Genomic DNA, 25,506 nt, shown 5'->3' with positions numbered 1-25,506 from the left:
TAATAATAGTGATTAAAATACAAAGTTAACTTGATGGTAGTGACTAAATTAATAAAAATAAATTTTGATAAACAAAAAAAGTTTAGGTGACTATTTGAGTAATTTACTCTATAATTTATATTTATATTTAAATAGATTTATTTTATTATTTATGAGAGAAATATTTTCGGAAACCACACCGTTTAAAACAGTCAATTATTATAATAAAGAAACATGCAAAACCGACGTCGTGGGGCTCGTTGTTTTTGACAGATGCCAAAGCCTCAAAGACTTTCAAAATATGTAAAGTTACATAACTAACCATCGCCCAATCCTAGCCGTTACAGCCGTTTCATCGTTCTCAATGGCAATCATCACCAAGTTAATAGCAAGAACTGCCCAGGGCACCGTCGTAAATTCCCCATTTCCTTCGTCCCATATTTTTGTTCCTCCACAGTGAAAATCAGACCCAAACGTCAAAACAAAACCCCAAAAATCCGACGCTTCACTGTCTCTCAACTTCACTGTTTCCTCTTTGGTACCTTGTAATTCTTTCTCTTAGGCTTAGGGTTTCTTTTTCTTTAAACATGGCTTCGACGTCATCTTCTGATCCTGGGATGAAAGCGGAAGCCAGTGGCGGAGAGAATTCCGAGACTGTGATAGCAAACGATCAACTTTTACTGTGCAGAGGATTGAAGAAAGCGAAGAAAGAAAGAGGCTGCACTGCTAAAGAACGTATCAGTAAGATGCCGCCTTGCACCGCCGGCAAACGCAGCTCCATTTACCGTGGAGTCACCAGGTAGAGAGAAATAACAAACCAATTATTGAAGTTATTTATTTATTTTAAAAATATTTTGGTTTACTTGCTTGGATTTAGTTATAATCTGTAATTTTCTTATTCAAATAAAAAATCATGAGTGTGGAGTTACAGTTTGTCTGAAGTTTATGTTGATGGATGAGCCTAGTGGAAATCTGATTTTTCTATGCGTAGTTTATTAGATTAATTGATGGGAGAAGAGTGGCACTTTTGAATGGTTTTGATGGATTTGATCTGGGATTCAGCTGGTTTTAGCTTTGGGCATATGTAATTGTTGCTGCAAGATATCAGTAAAGTGAGCAGTCAAATTGAGCTAACCTTAGCTTTTATAGATTGTAAAGGGAACTAAATTGCGAGAACTTGTCTATTTTTAATTTCAGAGTTACAGTTTATTGTTGTTGTGAGTGAAGAAATCTTGGAGGTGAAAGTTCAAAGGGCACTATTGATGTCCTCTACGTGTTTGATGATTGGTGCTTGGGAAGGGTAAGGACGAAGCTTTGGAGAGAAAATCAAAATGGGCATATGCCTTTGATTAATTGATCGGGATCCTTTGGCTGGTCTTGTATGTTCGGTTAGGAGAGGACACAAAAATGATAACATATTAAGTCTGCCAGCTTTTTGAAAAGCATAACGCAAGAAAGGCTTGGGAGAAAAAATCAACAGGGTTTGTCATAGGTACACAATGTGGTGACTGCAAGACCTAGAAGAAACATCAATTCTTTTTTCAAAATGTTGTAGTGTGCATGTTTCTATTTCAGCAGCTGTGAGCATATAGCTGTCATCTTTATCTGCTTTTGTAGCCAAGCCACCCCTCTGTTTCCTCTTTGCTGTGGAGAAACTTTGATAAAATTGTACTACTGTGATATATTGGAGTAGAAATCTGCAAGAAATAGTTTAAGCTTAAGGTAATCAAATTTTGTGCACAACAAGGAATGCTTTTCTTCAAGTTAATCATATTACTAGACCACATAGGTTTCTGTGGTTTGTAATTGATATCTTCTCTATTAGGGTTGATTGTAAGTTGAAGTTGACAGCTATAATAAATGGATAAACTAGGTCATTCTGAAGGAACTAAAAGATCCCATTTAGTTCTGCAACATTTTTCTTGGGTGATGCATGTTTTAAAGTTGGCTATCTTTTGAAAGTACTAAAGAATTTAATAGCACTCATTCCTATACATGGTGATTGATGCTTGTGATTCAACATTGATCTATAATAGGCATAGATGGACTGGTCGTTATGAAGCTCACCTTTGGGATAAAAGTACTTGGAATCAAAACCAGAATAAAAAAGGGAAGCAAGGTCTGTCTGTCTGCCTTTCTTTTGTATTACATTTGAAAGCTAGTTAATTGCAACTTAATAGTTACTATTTCTCATGAAAACTGACAATATTTTTGTTGTTCTTTGGTGCCTATGATGATTGGTGTGTGACTATCATCAGTCTACTTAGGTAAGCTAGAAGGTTCATGAGTTTTTCTGTTTGAACATGTCCTTCCATTCATTCTGTTAATTACTAATTATTAAGCAACATATATTTTAAGGGGCATATGATGATGAGGAGGCTGCTGCAAGAGCTTATGACCTTGCTGCTTTGAAATACTGGGGTCCTGGGACGCTCATTAATTTTCCGGTAAGATGACTACTAGCACAGAAAGTAGACGAATTAGATGCTTTGGAATATTGGGTCCTTGGACGCTCATCATGTTTGCTTTGTTTGCTACTAATTGAAAACCACTTTTGCCAACTTGATACCTAATGGGTAGAAATATCGTGTATTCAAAATTTAGTTGTCTCTAGTATCTTGTCCCATCGACTAACATATTAATCAAAAGGTTGACATGGTAAAATTAGGGAACAAAAAAGTGCTACCTGTCATATCATTTATAATTATTCTTCAAAAAGTCGTTTTTAAATTAAAAAAGTAAAACTTATTTTTAGAATTAAAAAATTTCAGAAAATAAATTTTCTTATGAATTAAAATATCTATTTCTTGTGTTATATTTTTATTTTTTGAAAGAAATAGTCGAGAGATTTTTTCTTTTTAAAAGAAAAGATTTTAACGTTTTCCTAACAATGATGTGATTTCCTTGCAGTTCTTAATTCTTACTCCTAGTATTGATTTTCAAATTTGGCATTTGAAACTTTTGTTTCACCTTTCAGGGACATGAATGCATACCATTTTCTGCTTTTCCTTCTTTCTTTGGATGTTTTTTGGTTAGGTTTTGGGCTTTTTGGGAAGAGTGGGTCTTGTTGAGAGAGCCGGTTTGGCACAAAAGAATATATTTTAATTCATCACCTCTGTGCTTTAATCCTCATCTGCCTGAAATTGGTTCTAAATCGTGGAAATTTCTGTGCAGGTTACTGACTATACTAGGGATCTTGAAGAGATGCAGAATGTGTCAAGAGAGGACTATCTTGCATCTCTTCGAAGGTGTGTGTGAACTTTAGAAGTTTGTATCCCAATTTAGATTTGTTTACTTATAATTGTCTCTCTACAGAAAAAGCAGTGGTTTCTCAAGAGGAATTTCTAAATATCGTGGTCTTTCAAGGTAAACTTTTATCATATCTATCCATACTTGTACCAAAACATGTATTTTCTACGATTCCTTTTCCTAGTGTTAGTGGATGGAAGAACTAGTTTAAAAGATTGGTGAAATTGCTGCCTCAAGCTTCCCCTTTTAGTTTTCTCACCTAATTTTGAATATCTCTAGCAAATTTCATATTTCAGTAGGCCACACAAGAGCATTGTTGCCAGAATTGTCAGCTAACATTTGATGTGAATAGCCTTTCTCTCAATATAACGTTTTCAAAATGAAAAGAAAAATCCCTTACGGTTGAAAGAAGTCAGAAGAAATAATCATCCGTTTTTTCTTCCCTTATTATCATGTTCCAAACCATGAATCATATGTTTGTGAGTTCTATGGTATCAATGAAGTGTTAATTATTCATTTATTTCCTGCAAATTTCTTAACATCATTCACTTCCAACTTGTGGGAGCCTATCATCATTGAAATCATGCATTGATTATTAATGTGTTTTTTTTTCTTTTCCTCTTTTATTAAATTTTGAATATATACCTTTGGTTACCATGAAGTCGTCGGTGGGACTCCTCATTTGGCCGTGTTTCGGGATCTGAATACTTCAATAGTATACATTATGGTAAGTTTACCGTTTAATATTTTTTAAACCAGCAACTAGTTTTACGGGAGGACTGTGAGTTATTTTAATTCACACCTTCTCTAGCCAAATGTAATATGGATCTTTCACATGTCAGTTCCTTGCACTAGTAACATCCAATTCTATCTTGTTAAACCAATTGTGTAGGTGATGATACTACCAAAGAAAATGATTACATTGGTGGTTTTTGCATTGAGAGAAAGATTGACTTAACGGGTTATATTAAGTGGTGGGGAACCAACAAAACTCGTCAAGCAGAAGCTGGAACAAAATCTTCTGAGGAAACTAAAAATGCATGCCCAGAAGACATTGGTAGTGAACTTAAAACATCAGAGTGGGCAGTGCAGCCTACTGAACCATACCAAATGCCCCGTCTGGGCACATCCCTTGAAGGTACAAAATGCAAAGGGTCCTCTGTCTCTGCCTTGAGTATATTGTCCCGGTCTGCTGATTTCAAGAGCCTGCAAGAGAAAGCACTGAAGAAACAAGAACAAAATTCTGATAATGATGAGAATGAGAACAAAAATACTATAAACAAAATGGATTACGGTAAGGCAGCTGAAAAATCAGTAAATAATGATACTGGAGGTGACAGACTTGGAGCTGCAATGGGGATGACTGGTGGGTTATCATCTCTTCAGAAAAATGTGTTCCCTTTGACTCCCTTCTTGTCTGCTCCACTTCTCACCAACTACAATACAATTGACTCCTTGGTGGACCCTGTGCTTTGGACATCTCTTGTTCCTGCTCTTCCTACTGGACCATCTCGTAATCCTGAGGTTGGTATAAGTTTCATCAATACTTTCTCTCTTTAGAAGAACTTTAATAAAATTATATAACTAGTAGATGAAACGTATTGTTGTAGTACGTATATGATGAAAGTTTTTAGTTGTTTAGGCTAATAAACTGTAATAACCAAAACATCGATCTTTCCATCGTATGCATTTTAAGGAAGGAAGTCAAAGTTTGAAACCAGGGATTTCTGAGATTGCTTGTCCAGGTAGTCATCTTCCCCTAATTGATGATAGAAAATAATATTCATTGCAGTTTTATGGCTGTACCATTAAGCCCTGGAAGTAGGAACCAATTAGAATAGAACTTGACATAACCAACTGAAAATGGTTTCCGGTTCTTTGTCTCTGCATGATCTAACTACACCCATTCCGAGTTTCCTATCACCTCAAACCTAATATAGCTTCCTAACTATAACGAGATGGCAGGGGTGTTAATTTATTCCTCAATAATTTGAAATCTGTTATTTCCTTGAGGCGCAGCTGCTTATGAAATTGGTAAGCTCCCAACTCTTCCTTACATAAGTTAGCCTCATAAAGAACTTAAATTATCTCCATGCAGGTTACAAAGACGGAGACGAGTTCGACATATACCTTCTTTCGGCCTGAGGAATGAGTAATTCGGGTGCAATGGGAGGAATATATATTTTGCTTGAATTCTTATTTTGCAGATTTCTTTTTTTATAAGACACAGGCCAGTTTATCTTTAGAACGAGACTTTTGCAATACTTCCTCAAGTTCTGAGAGCATATACGAAGAAAATTTTGGTGTATATTGTATAGTATGCAAGACATACCACGTGTATTATCTGGTAATGTTACAGTTGAGATATGAATTGGTCTTTGTAATCAAATTAAAATTGGTCTAATTAAGAATTTTATACGAAGTTAGCCCCTTCAGTTGATCAGAATTTAGTTCTCATACTGCTGTTTATATATAAATTATTGAATTTTCGGGTTAGCGATTAAAAGATAATGAATTAATTTTAAACTTTTGTGACGTAGAGGGTTAAAATTTATGATTAGGCCTGGTAATAGAGTTTCAATTATTCTTTATGATAAAGGGATTGGACTAGATGGTGGAATCGAAATAAATGGACTAGAAGCTGATGATTTGTCCAATTTGTTAATATCATGAAATCGGGGATCTTTCCGCTAAAAATAGGTTGAATTGATAAAAAAAAATTAATAAAAAGTTTAGAGACTGAAAATTCTATTTTAAATTTATTTCTTTATTTTATATGAAATATATATATTTTTGTGAAATAACTGAGTTTATGTCAAAGTTTGGACATATATTTTCAATTATGGTAGGCATCATTTGGATGCAACGGAAATACTTTTAGATTTTAATCGGTTGTTAACATGTTTTTGAAACCAGGTGCAGGCCGGTGGAGTATCGTTGCCTTCGGCTTAAGTTATCATTTTGATGTACTCGTTCCATTTTGATATTTAAAAATTTTTTATCCAAAAAATATTGTTCTGACATGATTTTTTGTCCAATTTTTTAATAGGCATTAAAAGAACTGGTGGTTGTTGTAGCGGGAAAATAAGGCTTATAATTAGGTTTTTAGGCCAGTTTTAAAATCAATTAGAGATATAGGCCGATTTAATTGGAAGTTGGATGTATTTTTGAGATCTCTCTCTTAGGGTTAGGATTTTTATTTTATTAGGCTTAGGATTTTGGTTTAGGATTTTTTAGGGTTTAGGGTATTTTAAAAGTGTTCATGGTTTCCAACTGAAACGACGAAATTTCTTAAGTAGTTTTGAGGGGTTGGGATGTGATAATGTGCCTCAACACACATACATTTCATATGTCATGGCGAGATAGGACCATGACCATAGAAGCCTATCGTGGGGAAATTCAGTTTTAGGTAATAATGCTTGATACAATCAAGGGTCGAATTCAACGTGAAGGTCCAAAGTGGCGGCCATGATGCAGTCACGGATTTGAGTATAATCGTGGGGCTAGGTGACGGTCGTTACCCAGTCAAAAGTTCAAGCTTTTTAGATATCGGCAAGCAATGTCCTATATTTACCATACATAAGATTGAGGCTATAATCATCTGGAAAAACTTTGGGGACTTGCAGTGTAATCAACCTAATTTCTTTCTCTATTCCCAAGCAGTCGGTATCTCTAACCTTTCATTCTTGTCCAAGGTCGACATCGAAGAGGACACAAGAGGGCTCTTAGGAGGAGAGTGGATGTTCCAGCACAATAAAGGTCAAACTCATCGGCGTGGCAACTATTGTAGTTATTAATGGGTTGTGTAATAATGACAACAATTGTCGTTTCGGAAGAAGCATCACCTTTACTGCACCGTAATAGCTGTTCTCTGCCTGAGAGTCCTCTTGCGTCCACGAAAATACCGACCTTCGAATAAGAATGAGTGTTAATGTACTGATTACCTGAAAATGAAGAAAAAAAATTACATTGATTATAGCTAGAAGCCCCAAAGCCTTATAGGGCATCAATTTCAAGTATTCGAAAAAATTGAGCTCGTGGTCGCGTAACAATCGTCAAATGGATCCATTACCGCATAACGACTGTTGATTGTGACCTCCATGTCTACTTTCACCATTGACCGTACAAAGAAAAATCACCCCGTAATCGACTTCCTCAGGATAAGCTTCGGAGGCAATGATCCCATCTCGGCATGATATATGAAATATGTGCGACTCGGAGCGATATCACATCATTGACGACTCAATGATACCTCGAACATAAACCATATATTTAGCAACCAAAATTTTTCAGACTGAGAAATGATTTATAGTGGAGAAATAGAAATGATTGAAGATAAATTATATGAGTGATGGATGATGAAGTTTGGTATGTGAGAGCTACTTTATAGCCATATGGAAGGGTTTGTTTGCAAAGGAAAACCTCGAAAGCGCGCTGGAACATATTCTAAATGTGTTTGAAGTGTTTAAATCGTCTGAATTATTTGAAGCATTAGGCTTGGAATAATATATATGTCAGAGAAAGTTCGCCCAACTAGGGGGGCTTTCTTGCCATGTCAATAAGAAAGCCCCCTAGCTAGGCGAGCTACCTCTAACATATTTACCATCCCTGGGCAAAAAGTACCTTTGAAATGATTGTTGTGCATGTTATGAAATGCATAATCTCGATAAAAGTTATATGAGTTCTGAATGCGTGATAAAAATTATTTGCACCATATAGTATGCAACGAATGTATGCATTCGTAAACAAAATTCATAACACGTATTCTCTTTTTTCCTACATAATTTTCTTATAAAAGGGGCGTAATTTTCATAACATAGACACACATCAAGTTAATATCAAACAAAAAAACCTTACATCACGGGTGAGAGTTGTGTGTACTCTTTCGAACAACTTTTTAATTTTTTTTTTACGTTTGTTCATCCAAACCGTGACTAATATTGGCCGGTGAGTGTACATCCAACACCGTGCTCAAAGGTGACAACAAAAGTGTAGACAAGGAAGGGGATGCAAGTGAGGAAGAAGGGCTTCAGAGCATTGTCTGAGGTGTCATCGTCAGAACTTGAGCCAATTCGGCAGCGCGGTTTGGATGGTTCAGAAGTGGCACTATTTTTCGAACCGAATTCAATTAAAACGAAGTCAGAACCTTATGAGTCTGACGATGACACCTCAGACAATGCTCTGAACCCAAATCAGTAATTTAGGGCATATGAAGCTCTATCCTACATGATGAACATCAACCTATCGACCAATGGTGGTTTAGAGTTTTCTCGGCTTCCACATAGAACACTTGGTCATGCAAGCATTGTTCTGATGGATGAATACTAGAAGTTGGAATGGAATACTGATAACTCTTAAAAAATGTTATATTTCATGCCTTTAAAGCTAGCTAATTGCTTGTACTTAAGTACATTTTACTGCATTTTAGGACATTTTAGTTAGCAGTTTTGTTATTGCATTAGGACTTGGACTGTGTCGAAATTAGGTGCTTTTAATCGCTTGCGGTGGAGTTTTTTGTGTGTTGGTGTGGCAGGAACAAGTTTTGGAACAAGGAAATAACTATGTGAAGTTTTTTCAGGGTAAAGTGTAAACAGTTTGCCAACACGGATGTCATTGCAATACTGAGAAGTCCAAGTCAACATTTTTCACGTAACAATCCCAGCCTAAATTCAAACTTGTACTAGATAAATCCCCCTAAAAGCAGAGAAGGTAATCACGAGCTGTTAGCTGACCCTAGCCTAATCTATCTATAAAAGCCGATGAAGGGAACCTCACAAAGGGCAAACAAAAAAATGGGAGAGATCCTTAGGCGTGAATAAGGGTTCGACTGCGCAAAGGAAAGGAACTCGAAGGCAATCCTTCTTAGCCACCACAAGCCCTGTACTGTTGAATTTTGGATTGGGCAAGCGAAAGTTGTTTCTTTAATTTCTTCCGTTATTTCCATTATTGTTCCTTTGAAAGATTGAATTGAAGTAGTTGAAGACAATGTCGGATAATATTTTGGTTTGGAATTTTATTTCCTAGCCCATGAGCTTTATAGGGTTGGAATTACTTTCGATGAAACCTTAAACTGTTTTTATAAATGCAGTATATATCTAATTTACTTTACTATTTCATTTTATTGTTGTTATTTCTTAATTAAAATGCAAATGATCTTTAGACATAGAAGACTATTTGAATACTAATAAACTAATTCTAATTTCGAAAGGGTTGGATTGGTTGGATTAAAATTAAATGAAATAAGCAAGTATTCGATAGACACTTGTAGTCAACTTTGGACATAAAGTCACGATCATATAAAAGGAACCCATGCAAGGTATCTAAAAAGCCTATAGGCACGGGCAAGGTAACTTGAGGTTTTGCTCTTGCGAGAGGCAGGCCCTTTTAGAACTTTTTTGTGCAATAAAGTAGATATGATTTTGCCAAGGCATTAATGACAGTAAGGGTCGATTTTGGGTAATCCCGGCCTTCCAAATAAACATCACTCTATCCTTATTCTTTGTCGTAGTAACTTTGCCACAACATATTTAGTTGTTTATTTCTTTGTTTACATTCTATTCAAATAATCACTCTTGTTATTGCCATTACATTTCTACTCTCACTTTTGCCATAGCATTTCCAATTATTCATCAATTCCATCTATCGCCTACATCATCATTCCTTTGAATTATCATTGCATACTTACCTTAGTTTACCATAGCATCTTATTCGTTAGTCTTTCCATAACATTAACCATATTACAAAAACTTGACCAATTTTGTACCTCAATCTGATCCTCGTGGGAACAATACTCACTCATCACTTTATTACTTGAACTGATGTGTATACTTGTACAAAATTGTACATCATTTTACATGTGACAAGTTTTTAGCGCCGCTGTCGAGGATCGACAATTTGGTGAAATTTTGTTTGGTTATTTTACTTAGTAGTTTTATTTAACTTAGTGTATTTAGTTTTTACAAGTTTGCCATCAGTACATGAGAAGAGGTATTTCTGCTAACACAGAATACCTTTTTGATCTAGAGATTTGTAGAACCTTGCAGAGTAAGAGAAAATAATTAAGAAAAATGGCTGGAAACATGAATGATCTTAATGGTAATCCAAATGATCGCAATGAAAATCCTCCCATTGGACATGTGGTGGATGATCAAGATAGGCCAATTAGAGAGCATGTCATCCCAATGCTGGATGATCTGAATCCAGGGGTAGTTAGACCAAATATACAACTCAGCAATTCAAGTTGAAACCAGTAATGTTCCAAATTTTACAAATCGTACAACAATTAGATGGACTCCCCACTGAAGTCCCATGATTACATTTAAGACTCTTTCTAGAAATATGTGATTCATTCAAACAACAGGGTGTTCTGAAGATGCCTTGAGACTTAAGTTATTCCCGTATTCTTTAAGAGATCGTGCGAGAGCATGGTTAAATGCTTTGCCATCTGGAACACTGGCATCATGGAATGATCTTTGCCAGATATTTTTACTACGATATAACTCGTCTACTATGAATGCCAAGTTGAGAAATGACATCACATCTTTGCAGAAATTGGAGGGTGAAACGCTATATGAAGCTTGGGAATGATTTAAGGAGTTAATTTAGAAATGTCCGATGCATGGATTCCAACACTGGACTCAAATTGTGATGTTTTATAATGTGTTGAATGCACATATAGGGGTGGTAGTTAATACGTCTTCTAATGGTACTTTGTTGGACAAAACTTATAATGAAGCATATGAGATTTTGGAAAAGATTGCCAACAATTATTATCAGTATTCGACCACGAGAGTTGGGACGGGTAAGAGAGCTGCTGGTACCATAGAGCTCGATGCAATCACTTCATTAATGACCCATGCATCTTCTCTAACTAATATGATTAAAACCATGAAAAATCCAAATATAGTCCATGAGATGAAATCAATAGAGTTGTCGTGTGTTTATTGTGAGGAAAATCATGTGTTTGATGAATGCCCATCAAACCCAGCGTCAGTGTACTACATGGGAAATTCCAATCGAAATAGCAATCCATATTCCAACACCTACAATTCAGGATGGAAACAGCATCCAAATTTTAATTGGGGTAATTAAGGTGCAGGAAATTTCAACAATGCCGCAAGACAGAATGTCAATAATGCACTGCCTGGTTATGTTCAACCTATGCCGAGGAAAAATACTCAATCGGTTAAGCATCATCTTCTACTTCCATTGAAGTTTTGTTAAATTAATATATGACCAACAATGATGTTGTCATTCAGAATTAGGTTGCATCTCTTTGAACGCTTGAAAATCAAGTGGGGCAAATAGCGAATGTTCTAAATTCAAGGCCATAAAGAGCATTTCCAAGTGATACCAAGAATTTAAGAGCATAAGGATAGAAGCAGTGCAAGGCTATTACCCTTAAAAGAAGGACTCAGTTCAGTGATGTTGATCATGATGCTATGGCAGGAGAGGATAATGCAAGTAAGAATTAGGTAAAGATCCCAAAACCATTTGAAAAACATGTCGCATCTAAGAAAGGTAAGCAGAAGAATGCTGTGGCAAAACCATATCAGGTTGCCAACAAAAATGCCATAACAAAACAATATTAGCAACCATAAGGACGAACGCCTCTACCTTTTTTGCAGCGATTCCATAATTCTAAACAAGATGTTCAGTTCGAAAGATTTTTGGAGGTCTTGAAGCAACTCCATATCAATATACCTTAGTAGAAGCTTTGGAGCAAATACCCAACTACATGAAATTTGTGAAAGATATATTGTCAAAGAAGCACAAATTGGAAGAATTTGATACTGTTGCTCTCACTGAAAGGTTTACAGCAATGTTGATGAATAAGCTGCCTCCATAGTTAAAGGATCCAGGGAGTTTCACTATCACATATATAATTGGAAATCATTATGTAGGAAAAACATTATGTAATCTAGGCGCAAGTATAAATCTAAGGCCTTTGTCAATTTTTAGGAAGTTGTGAATCAAGAAAGTGAGACCTACCATAGTGGCGTTGTAATTGGCTAACCGATCTTACGCCCATCCAAAAGGTAAAATTGTAGATGTATTGGTAAGGGTGGATAAATTTATCTTTCCTGCAGGTTTTCTTATTTTAGAATGTGAAGCTGACCCTGATGTACCAATTATTCTTGGAAGACTGTTTCTTGCTATTGGTAGGACCCTAATTGATGTGTAGAAATGTGAGCTAACCATGAGAGTAAATGATCAAAAGGTTACTTTTAATGTGTTTGATGCGTTAAAATGCGATGATGAGAATGAGGAATTTTATGCCATTGACTTGATAAAAACAACAGTGGACGAGTTTGCAAAATTTTGCTATAGCAATTCTAAAAGTGAAGACAATTTGATGGAGCAATGTGACACAATAAGTTTTGAAGACCTTGGTGAATTTATGGAAGCCCGAAAAATAGTGGATAGGCTAGGGAAGAAATTTGGATCCCTGGATTTATTAGATCGATATTTTAATCCTTCTAAGCCATTTGTAGAGGAATCTGTCGTACTAGAGTTAAAGCCTTTGCCACAACATTTAAAATATGCGTATTTGGGAAATAATAGTACTTTGCCAGTTGTTATCTCTGCTAAGCTAACAGTTGAGCAAGAGGATAGGTTGTTAGAAGTGTTACGGTGATCTAAAATAGCACTAAGTTGGACCTTTGTCGATATAAAGGGAATCAGCCCTACATTTTGTATACACAAAATTTTGTTGGAAGATTGCCATAGCAAATCCATTGAAGAGCAAAGACGACTAAATCCAATTATGAAGGAAGTTATCAAGAAAGAAATTATCAAGTGGCTTGATGTTGGCGTTATTTACCTAATTTCAGACAGCTCGTGGGTAAGTCCTGTGTAATGTGTACCCAAGAAAGGGGGTGTCACGGTAGTAAGTAATGACAACAATGAGCTCATAACGACTCGTACTGTTACGGGATGGAAAGTGTGTATGGACTACCGTAGACTTATCAAGGCAACTAGGAAGGATCATTTCCTTTTTTCATTCATTGATCAAATGTTAGACAGATTAGCTGGTATGCCTTTTTATTGCTTCCTAGATGGTTATTCAGGATATAATTAGATTGCCATAGCACCTGAAGATAAAAAAAGACAACTTTCATGTGTCCATATGGTACTTTTGTATTTAGGCAGATGTCGTTCGGGTTATGCAATGCCCCGACAACTTTCCAGCACTGCATGATGGCCATATTCTCGAACATGGTGGAAAATTTCCTTGAAATTTTTATGGATGAATTCTTTGTGTTCGAAAATGATTTTAAAGATTGCTTAAGGAATTTGGAGATGGTTTTATGCCGCAATGGAGAAACGAATCTAGTATTAAACTGGGAGAAATGTCATTTCATGGCCCGTGAAGGCATTATCCTGGGACATAGGGTGTCACAGCGAGGAATTGAAGTAGACAGAGCAAAAATAGAATTGATCAAAAAATTACCACCACCCACTAGTGTTGAGGGTATTAGAAGTTTTCTAGGACACACAGGATTTTACAAAAGATTTATCAAAGATTTTTTTGAAAATATCTAAACCCATGTGTACTTTTTTTGAACAAAATAAACCTTTTAATTTTGATGATCAATGTTTGCAGGCTTTTGAGGAATTCAAGAAGTGTCTTGTAGCAACACCGATTGTGGTTTCTCTAGAATGGACATTGCCCTTTGAACTCATGTGCGATGCCAGTGATTATGTTGTAGGAGCAGTGTTGGGTCAAAGGAGAATAAGGTACTAGATGCAATATATTATGCTAGTAGGACATCGACAGAGGCTCAGCTTAATTATACCACTACGGAGAAGGATTTATTGGTAGTGGTATTTGAATTTGACAAACTCCTTATTTAGTAGGAACAAAGGTCACAGTCTACATAGATCACTCAGCTATCAAGTACTTGGTACGGAAGAAAGATACCAAGCAGAGATTGGTTAGGTGGATACTCTTGTTATAAAAGTTTGATTTGGAAGTTAGAGATCAGAAGGGAACAGAAAATCAAGTGGCTAACCATTTGTCAAGAATAGAATCGGGAAATGAAGATGAAAGCAAGAAACTTATTAAGGAAGAATTCTTAGATGAATAGTTGCTTATTGCCAAGGCATTACCTTGGTATGCTGACATAGTAAACTTCTTAGTCGGTGGTGTAATGCCACTTGACTTCAATGCTCATAAAAGACGAAAATTTCTTTACGAAGCCAAATAGTACTATTGGGATGAACTGTTCCTATTCAAGCATTGTGCAAATCAAATAATTCAGATGTGTCCCCAATGATGAGATGCATTGTATCTTACAACATTGTCACTCAGCCTCATATGGAGGACAATTTGGTGGAATGAAAATAGCTGTCAAGGTACTCTAGTCAGGATTTTATTAGCCAAGTTTATTTAAATATGCTCATAAATTTTATAGGTTGTGTGACCATTTTCAGAGAACAGGAAATGTGTCTAGGAGACTGGAAATGCAGTTGCAAAGTATATTGGAGATTGAACTATTTTATTTATGAGGAATAGACTTTTTGGGTCCGTTTCTACGATCTGTGGGCAAGCTATACATACTTTTGGCAATAGACTATGTTTCTAAGTAGGTAGAAGTAGTAGCCCTAGCCTCTAATTATGCTAAGTCGATATTGAAATTTTTTCATAATAACATTTTCACATGATTTGGTACACCGATAGCCATTATCAGTGACAAGGGATCCCATTTTGATTGTAAACTGATGGCCAATGCCTTTTGCAAGTATAAGGTGGAACATAGAATTGTCACAGCATATCATCTTCAAACGAATGACCAAGCTAAAATCTCTAATAGAGAAATTAAACAAATTCTGGAAAAAATGGTGAATTCATCTTGAAAGGACTGGTCTACTAGATTGGATGAAGCTCTATGGGCATACCGAACTGCATTTAAAACACCATTAGGACTGTCACCTTTTAAACTTGTTTACGGTAAGCCATGTCATTTACCTGTTGAACTTGAGCATAAAAAATTTTGGGAAATTAAGAAGATGAACATAGATTGGGTTGCTGCTGGTGGCAAGAGATTGCTAGAATTGAATGAGAAGAAAGAGTTTCGAACACAAGCATATGAGAATGCTCGTTTGTATAAGGAAAAGACCAAGCGATAACATGATGCTAGAATTTTGCCAAGGCAATTTCAACCTGAACAGCAGGTATTATTGTTCAATTATAGGCTCAAATTATTTCCTAGTAAGTTAAAATCTCAATGGTTAGAACCTTTTGAAGTAATTCAAGTGTATTTGTATGGTTCTATTGTTGTTAAAGACCTAAGAACATGGGCTACATTCAAGGTTAATGGACAACGCTTGAAGCATTACTGGGTGCTCTTATAGAGCATGACAAGCAAAGCGTTAGCCTGTGTGATGTTTGAATTTTCGTTAATAAGTAGTTTTTTCTGTTTTATTTCCCTTTTTTATTTTTATTTTTATTTTCTTTATTTTTAATACAATTTCATTTTTGTTTTTTATTATTATTATGAACAGGAGCAAAAGAAAAAGAAGCAAGATTTGTCAGTGTGTACTGAGCAGTAGTTTGGTAGCATTGTAGAGAAACGTTATGCTATGACAAACTGAATGATGAGGTGTTAATAAAAGAGTTGATCGATTAGAAAATTTCAAAGGTAAGATTTTTAGGCAGTTGCATTTAGTGAATATTGGGAAACCCAAAGTATGAAACCCACAATGTTGGGCTCAGTTATTTCATTTTTTCCCCCAAATGTCTTTTCCATTTTTAACTTTTCCTTCATGTCATAACCCTTCTTCCTCACGTTTCTCATTCTCTAAAAATTGTCTCCATTATCCTTTTTTATTTTCTTCAAACTGTTCACGTTTCTTACTTCTCACAAAGTTCACATTTTTACGGTTTTCTCATCTTCAACCTCTGCTATTTGTTGTTTACTCCATTATTTTTCTTTTCTATTTCCCTAACTTTCTCTTTATGGCTCATGTAAAGAGTAATTCTAAAACAACAGAATCTTCGCGCACTGGCACCCCGCAACCGAAGATATTCTTCAATGCTGCTGCAGCCACACAAGGTATTCAAGTAATATTCTGAAATAGCCATTTTGTTTTGAACAGGGATTTTTATTGAAAGATGAACTCCACATGGGGTATGATGAACCGGTATCCTCGATTGTAAAAAAAAAACACAACTGGAGCAGATTTTTTTTACACCCAGGGGATGTTGTGGGTAAAGTGATAAAAGAGTTTTACACTCATGTAAATTCCCCAGATATTCTCCTCATTTATGTGAGGGGTAAATTTGTGCCATTCGACGGAGACCATATTAATGCCCAGTTTGACATCGAGGAGATTAGAGATGAGAATTCTAAATTTACCGAGAATATTACTCCGGATGGGTTGGAAAAAGTATTAGAAGATTTATGCGTTGAAGGAACGTAGTGGATTGCTTCAAGCCAAGAGTGTTACATGGTTGAAAGAGTTGCATTAAAACCAATTGGGAAGGTATGGTACCACTTTTTAAGGAGTTGTCTTATGCCATCTACGCATAACACAACTGTTTCGAAAGAAAGAATGTTGTTGTTACATTCTATTTTACAAGAAAGACAAATAAATGTAGGGAATATCATCTTCCAAGAGGTCTATAGGTGTGCTGATAAGAATGATGGGAGTTTGAATTTTCCTTCCCTTATTTCTACCTAATGTAAGACGATAAATGTGCCTTTAGTTGATGCTTAGGACGTTACCCCCTATAAGGCTGGGATAACATAGGAAATTTTTGTCAACCTACAATGAACTGAGTTTGCTGCAACATCCCAGCACAGTCAAGCTTCCCCTACCACATGTGTTCCCACAACGTCTTTCGCCTCTCATGACCAGAAAATCTTGACTTCTCTAAAGTAGTTAGAATTGAGGTTGTGTCTGTTTGAGGTGAAACAATACCAAATGATGGAAAAGTTGGAACAAAGCAATGAACACCAGGCTTGGTACTGGTCGTATGTGAAAGATAGGGATTTGGCATTAAGAAGATCCCTTTAGAAAAACTTTTCGAGACCCATCTAGAATTCCTACTTTCCCAGTTACTTTGCTCTTGTCTAATGAGTGCGGAGAAAAGCCAATTTCATCTGCTACCAGAACTGACTTCATGACTAAATGAGCCATTGCAAATAAAGGAAAAGATGTTGAAGAGGAATTAGAAAATTCAACCTTTGCCGAGCTAGAGAAGGATGTAGAAAAAGGAAAAAACAAATGTCCCTACCACTGCACCAGCTACTGCCACTGAAAAAGGTAAAACTTTTGTGCCGACATCTTCACCCATCTCCATGACTACACAAGATCAAGCAATTGATCAACTGATCGATGAACTAACGAAGACCGATAAAGAAGGTGAGGAAGTTGACTTATGGAAAAGAAAGATGCAATACAAAGTCAGTGCTTGCAAGTCCACAAAAAATTTGAATGAAGTACCAACGTTCTAGTCCAAGAAAGTTATGTTTTTATTTTCGTATTTGTTTTTGTTTTTCTGTCATGTATTGCATAATTTTTTTATCATTTGCGTGCATATTCTTACTTTTTATATACTGTGCATGATTTTATATGCATCGAGGACAATGCATCCCTTAGATTCGGGGGTATATTGTACATCCAGGTTGCATTTTGTATTTAGTATGTTCATTTTGGTATATGAGATATTTTGCCATGGCATAATAACTATTGAAATACTACTTTATCTATAAGAAGTACAATTTTTCTTTATGATGTTCGATGATGAGCTTAATTTTGTTTTCGATATACCTAAAATAGGTAATAATGGATTGGGTGAAGTTAGCTTAGACTAAGTTGCTTGGAAATTGATTTTTAAAAATGGGTGTCCCATACTTTTTTTTTTTGGGTTTTCGAAATATAGTAAGTATCTTTTAATGCCCTTAAGGATTTTTGAAACCAAACATTAATTAAATTCCTACGGCATTTTGTTTAAATAAGTATGCACTCCAATGCTTAGATTTGTTAAGTAGGCCAGCAACACTTTGTTTGCTTCATCATGCTGTTGATTAGAAAGGAGGGTCTAAGTAAGAGTGTGTGATATAATTTTAGGGGCATTTCGCTATAGCAAATGACTGAGTAACTAAAAAGGTAGTTGTATGCTCCATCCATCTTTTTAGTTAAAGGCCTTGGCTTCATAAGTGACTTTTGGTTTAAATTGTGACATGATGAGGTACTCAGCAATTTGGTGTATGCTCCATCGTGATAGTCAAGTCAAAAACATTTTTGTTACATGACTAAATCCCCTAATATGGTTTCCATTAAAAAAAGGAAAAAAAATGAAAGAAAAGAAAAAAAAGAGAATTAAATATATGAAAATGTGAATAATATATTTTGATATGGGCTTAAAGCAAGTGAATTTTTTTTAGGTAACGAATGAACTAAGTGAATAAAAAGATATTTCCTACAGGATGAAAGAAAGAATGCATGGGTACTTAAGAAATTTTATTTTTAGGGAGAAATTTTTACACTTCCTTTGCTGAACAAAAAATTGACATTCGAATCAGTTTTAGGAAAAGAGAATATTATTGAGAATAGAGGTATAAATTGTTTTTCAAATAGCTAGGCAATACAAGAAATTTTTTTCTTGCCAAGACAAAATGGGTGCATTCATGCATTTAGGTGTATTTTGCTTGAGGACAAGCAATAACTCAGGTTTGGGGAGTGATAACTCTTCAAAAGAGTTATATTTCATGCCTTTAGACCTAGCTAATTTCTTGTACTTAAGTACATTTTGCTACATTTTAGGACATTCTAGTTAGCATTTTTATTATTGCATTAGGACTTGGACTGTGTTGTAATTAGTTGCTTTTAATCGCTTGCGATGGAGTTTTTTGTGTGTTGGTATGGAAGGAATAGGTTTTGGAACGAGAAAATAAAGGAGTAAAGTTTTTTCAAGGCAAAGTGTAGACAGTTTGCCAGCATGGATGCCCGTGGCAATGCGAGGAAGACCAAGTCAGCATTTTTTGCGCAATAGTCCCAACTCAAATTCAAACTTATACTAGATAAATCCCCCTAACGGAAGAGAAGATAATCATGAGATGTTATCCGACCCTATCCTAATCTATCTATAAAAGCTAATTATTCATCAATTTCATCTATCACCTACATCAGCATTCCTTTTAATTATCACTGCATACTTACCTTAGTTTACCATAGCATCTTATTCGTTTGTCTTGCCATAACATTAACCATATTACAAAAACTTGACCAATTTTGTGCCTCAATCTGATCCTCATGGGAACGATACTCACTCATCACTTTATTACTTTGACCAACGTGTATACTTGCACAAAATCACACATCATTTTACACGTGACAAGTTTTTAACACCGTTGCCAGGACCGACAATTTTGTGAAATTTGTTTGGTTATTTTACTTAGTAGTTTTATTTAACTTAGTGTATTTACTTTTTATAATTTTTCCATCAGTACATGAGAAGAGGCATTCCTGCTAACACAAAATACCTTTTTGATCCAGAGATTGACAAAACCTTGCAGAGAAAGGGAAAAGAATTGAGAAAAATGGCTGGAAACACGAATGATCTTAATGGTAATCCAAATGATCGCAATGAAAATCCACCCATTGGACGTGTGGTGGATGATTGAGATAGGCCATTTAGAGAGCATGTCGTCCTAATGCTGGATGATCTGAATCCAAAGATAGTTAGACCAAATATACAGCTCAGCAAATCAAGTTGAAACCAGTAATGTTCCAAATGTTACAAATCGTAAGACAATTCAGTGGACTCCCCATTAAAGACCCACGATTACATTTAAGACTCTTTCTAGAAATATACGACTCATTCAAACAACAGGGTATTCCTGAAGATGCCTTGAGACTTAAGCTATTCCCATATTCTTTAAGAGATTGTACGGGAGCATGGCTAAATGCTTTACCATCGAGAACAATGGCATCACATAATGATCTTTGCTAGAGATTCTTGTTACAATATAACTCGTCTACTATGAATGCCAAGTTAAGAAATGACATCACATCTTTTTGGTAATTAGAGGATAAAATGCTATATGAAGCTTGAGAACGATTTAAGAAGTTAATTTAGAAATGTCCTATATATAACATACATAAGATTTAGAGTGCGTTTGGTTCGCTGTATTGGATTAGAGGTGTATTGGATTAGAGGCGTAATAGCAAATCAACTGTTTGGTTGAATGTAATGGAATAGAGGCGTAATAGTAATCTTGTGTTTGGTTGAATGGAATAGATGTGTAATAGCATAATGGAAAAAACTAAAATGACTAGAATACCCTTAGCATAAATTTGTTTTGGTAAATGATTATTGTTATTGTTATTTAAATTTTAATAAGGTTATTATTATCAATAATAAATATTTTAATCATATTTAAACATAATTATTATTAAACCCATTTTAATTAAAATATATAATTTCATAAAATTCTTAATAATTAGCGAAATTTGTTTTGGTAATTAATTATTAATATCAATAATAAATAATTTAATCATATTTAAACATAATTATTATTAAATATATTATAATTAAAATATATAATTTAATAAAATTCTTAATAATTAATATTCTTATATGAATTTACTCAAATCATAATATATGATACTGTAAAATATAAATTAACATAATTATTATTAAATATATTATAATTAAAATATATAATTTAATAAAATTCTTAATAATTAATATTCTTATATGAATTTACTCAAATCATAATATATGATACTATAAATGAAAATTTGAAATAATTAATATTAAATATATTTTATTTAAAATATATGATTTAATAAAATTTAAAATAATTATAACTAATAAATTATATTTTATGAATTTGTATAATTTAAAATAATAATTATTACATATAATTTAATAATTAATATTAAATTTCATAAAAATCTTGATAATAAATTTTCTTATATGAATTTATACAATTTAAAATAATTAATATTAAATATAATTTAACAATGATATATAATTTCATAAAATTCTTAATAATAAAATGTTCTTATATGAATTTACTAAAATCAATATATAACTTGAGAATTATATTCTGCATAAACATAATTAACTTATATTAAGAAAATGTTAGATGAAAATGAAATTGTACATCATAATCCATATGTTATATAGTTTTACAACATCAAAAAGTTTGAACATTGATATTTAATGGTGAGAAAGAAATCTTCTGACCCATTGAAATCGGGCAACAGAAGGTAAACTAAAGAAAACGATCATTTGAGTTGGATGATCGGGAATTTTACTCAAAGTATCATACCGCTGATCGTCGGTTAAACCTTCAATTGACCATAAGGTGAATATAAATTTGAAGCTTTCTCTTCCATCTTTTCCTCGACTTCGCTGAACTACCACCTGGAGGCCATAGTCCTCTCGATTTGATCGCCAACGGCTGGATTTTTTCCCCAACAAAGTGGCGCCTCCTCAAATGAAGAATACACATTATCACGAGCATCGATTTCTTCTTTCTCTTGTTTGAAGATGAGGAACCCCTTGGTCTCTATCTCCTCGTGGATCTGCATGCGAAACATCCATGTCATCTAAAGAGACGTCGACCGCAATCATAGAATGTGTTTCTCTCTTCATTCATATCTCAGTAGTACGTTCATCCTCAAGATGTATTTCTTCAAGAACATCAAGAATTGTTTGAGCGTCTTTCCCAGTCGCCCGATCTCTTGCGTATATCGCAAGAAGTCAAGTTGTAATAAGGGAAAGAACGATGTCTGAACTGAGAGGCTTCTTTGTGACTCTAAAAAAAACGAGGAAATCATATTAGTTATAAGTTTTGTAAAAACAAATAAATACTTGAAATACATTTTACCTTTACATAGGATTCCCAAATCGCATCTTCAAGAACAACGAGTACTTATGCTCGTCCCAACCAAAACCATCATTGTTTTGGCCATTAAGCATGTCGTGACGATGACCATTCCTTTTAGGCACCTAATCCGAGATTCAATATTTGGTTTCGCCTTCAACATTGCTCTTGGTAAAGCCTTTTCTAGCATTTTCTAGCTCGTTCAAATAACCGACTTTGAACCCGTATCAGCATTAAATGTTCCTACATTGTGCAAATCCACCATGCAAGAAACCAAGGCTGCATCCTCCTCTGGAACCCATTTTCTTTTGCTTCCTCGAGAAGCTTGAGAAGAAGCACCCGTTGGTGGAACACCTGACATATTGTTCTTAAAAAAAACAAATTAACATTATTTACTATTTTGAATATCATTTAATTGTTGGGTGAACAGTTTATAATATTATATCGGTAGTTCAATACTAAATTTAAATTTATAACACATGCTTAATGAAAAGATAATTACATTATAATTCAACAAAGTTTCATAAAGTTTCATAAAGACCACCAAAAGTTTCACAAAGTAGATACATAAAATAACATCAACAAATCAATTCAAACTGATTTTGTCCCTAAACCTAACTAATTTCTAGATGCTTGCCATTCATCGAACATTTGGTTGGCTAGTTCCATCCTCCAAGTTGCCCAAGCATCCGATGGATGAATATTTGTGATATTCGGTTCATCGTCATCCACCACATTAGTAGGTAATCCTTCTCCACCTCCGCTTCAATGGGATCAATACTCATATGCGTTCAATAAAATTATGGAGCAAACAACATGCAATAATAATTCTATTGTGCACCTTACAGGATAAAACGATGGACTCCTAAGTATTCCCCATCTAAGTTTTAATAAGCCAAAGCATCTTTCAATGACATTACGTCTTGAGGCATGTTTCATATTAAAAACTCTTGCGGAGAACTTGGTGATAACCCCGACGCCACTCGTTTAGATGATATCATTGTCCTCTAAATGGTGCAGAAATCCTCACAATTTGTGTATCCAAGATCAACTAGATAATAACAACCTATAAAATAAATTGGCTAAAATGATTAATTCAACAAACAAAGTTTGATCTTAATGAATAATTCAAATTCCTCTAAGTATACACTGTACCATGAGGAACTTTTAGTCCATGTCTTCTCTGATGGCATCTCGAGCACCCGTCCATCGGCAACTGAACCTTCCCAACCAGGAAGAACATAAACAAATTGCATCTCAGGTGTACAAACACCTAGCATTTTTGTTGCTATGTCACCTTTTCGGGTTTGATATCTAGGTTTATCAGCTGTTGGCACCCTAATCTTTATGTGGGTTCCATCAAGAGCACCTAAGCAATTCTATATCACATGATATAAAACCTTGTGTTAGAATACTAACTTAAATCTAAGTTAACTAAATGTTGTACAAGCTATATATAAAACTCAGTCTACTACCTTAAACCATTTCCACCTTGTGTCAGAAGAGTCGGTTGTAATTGGCTCCGGCTTTTTAAATAAGACATCTTGTAAGCGTATGACAGCATCTAAAACACTATGAAATGCTCTGCTTACAGTTTCCCCGGACCTTCTAAAGTGATGCTTGATAACTCAATTTTTCAGGTGATGGGAGATGATATGTAAAAACATTGCTACTTGCTCATCAACAAGCATGAACCTTGACGACTTCAATCCCCCTATCGATTCTAACATCTCACATAGTTTACAAAAGGCAGTTCTATTCATCCTAACTTGTTCAATACAAGTCTCGTCACTAGCATATACAAGCCTCTTCACATAATCCCGTTTTGCATAAAAATATAAGGTATAGGACCTAATCCTTGGTTGATAAGTCTGTAGGCTAAGGCTGGTACCCATTCTAAACAAGAACCAAATCGCAATTCTACAGATTTCCAACCATAATGTCAAAGCAAGACCAATTCTTTTACGCCTCACACTTTGTGCAATTAAAGGCGATTTGAGCCATTATCGCAACATATTAAAATTATAACACACTATCAATGAATTGAAGTTGCAATTACACATTATCAAATAAAATAAACAATACAAATTTAGAACACACGAAGCAAAATAGTTGATACTAAATGATATCGTTGCAACTTTAATTTCATTTCTTTATGAATCATCCAAACAATAAAGAAATTATAAAGCATGTATAATTGACCTAAAATTAATTGTTGGTGTATGTATAATTGACCTAAAATTACTTGTTGGTTTAATGTTATTTACCCTAAAAACATTGTTGGTGTATGTATAATTGTTGGTTTAATGTTATTTACCCTAAAAACATTGTTGGTGTATGTATAATCTTTTAATTTTACGTATATTTTAAATATATATGATAGTTTTATTAATTAATATAAAAATATAATTCTCTCCACATAAAATTATATCAACATTAATACTTAACAAACAGTGTTTCATGTTTATTATTAATTTCAAATTATTAATATTAAAGATAAAAATTATAATAATTACAATTATATTTATGTTATTAATAATGTTCTCATTATTAGTATCATAATATTTATAATTTAATTAAACATCAATTTATAATAAATTACCTGTACTATTTTAAATAATAACAACCTTTGCCGCATGAAGAATTTTTTTGATAGATTAGGTCACAAGCCCCATTTTTGGTTTAATTATTCTTTCGTCTCTATATTTTTTACACATTTAAAATTTAATTTATTTATTTATAATTTTAAAAATTTAATCCTTTTACTTTATTAAATTGGATTAAGTGACAATTTTAACTTAAAATTGCTCTCATGACAAATATTATACAAGTCATAAACTAGATAAGCAAATAAGATTGTTAAATATGAATAAAAATAATAATCGATGGAGTATTTATTTTTAAACTCGTTAAATTATTTGACTAAAAATAGTAATCGATAAATAATTTAAATACCAATGTAAAAAAATTAGAGACAAAAGTAAACGAAATGAATATGGTTTGAGAGATAGTGACGTAAACCATAATAAAAAGAGAGCAATTAATCACATTAAATTAGCTTACTTTGGTCGGTGAAATGTCATATAAAGAAAGATATAATTATAATTTAGCTTTGGTAAATAGATTACAAACTTTCACCCTAAAACATCATGAAGGGCATGAAAAGTAATTAAAAGGAAAGGTATTTTAATGAAATTAATTACTTGCTTTTACAAGTTTTAGCAATATTATATCAGCATTTTTTTGAAAGCAAATGAGGAAAGCTTATTTTGAATGCTAATTGAACCTGAAAGTAATTACTTGCTTATTTTAATGGCTGACTTTTTCCTTTGTATTATCATGGCCTATGTTCAAAACACATGCTCTTCAAATCCTATACTCGTCCCAATCAAGAACAAATCAAAATTTTCCAGCAGACAAGGTCCAAAAG

General features: G+C 34.2%; 1 protein-coding gene and 2 non-coding genes across 3 annotated transcripts; 1 reads left to right on the top strand and 2 right to left on the bottom strand.

Moving 5' to 3' along the window:
- The first annotated feature begins 371 nt into the window (after positions 1–371).
- On the top strand, positions 372–5,674 carry LOC105788351 (AP2-like ethylene-responsive transcription factor At2g41710). Its single transcript, XM_012615220.2, has 9 exons — positions 372–778; positions 2,016–2,098; positions 2,238–2,246; positions 2,338–2,426; positions 3,154–3,227; positions 3,295–3,345; positions 3,891–3,955; positions 4,121–4,752; positions 5,327–5,674. Exons 1-9 carry the CDS (start codon positions 567–569, stop codon positions 5,378–5,380), a joined length of 1,269 nt encoding a protein of 422 aa, XP_012470674.1. The 5' UTR covers positions 372–566; the 3' UTR covers positions 5,381–5,674.
- A 5,072-nt stretch (positions 5,675–10,746) lies between these two features.
- LOC128039455 (small nucleolar RNA R71) lies at positions 10,747–10,853 on the bottom strand. Its single transcript, XR_008193959.1, has one exon. It is a non-coding gene; the product is annotated as a small nucleolar RNA R71 (small nucleolar RNA).
- A 9,377-nt stretch (positions 10,854–20,230) lies between these two features.
- On the bottom strand, positions 20,231–20,337 carry LOC128039499 (small nucleolar RNA R71). Its single transcript, XR_008194001.1, has one exon. It is a non-coding gene; the product is annotated as a small nucleolar RNA R71 (small nucleolar RNA).
- Positions 20,338–25,506: the final 5,169 nt, after the last annotated feature.

This window comes from Gossypium raimondii, chromosome 2, assembly GCF_025698545.1.
Source record: "Gossypium raimondii isolate GPD5lz chromosome 2, ASM2569854v1, whole genome shotgun sequence".
NCBI lineage: Eukaryota > Viridiplantae > Streptophyta > Magnoliopsida > Malvales > Malvaceae > Gossypium > Gossypium raimondii.
Note: the sequence above shows the minus strand (reverse complement) of the source record. Positions and strands in the feature narration are given on the sequence as shown.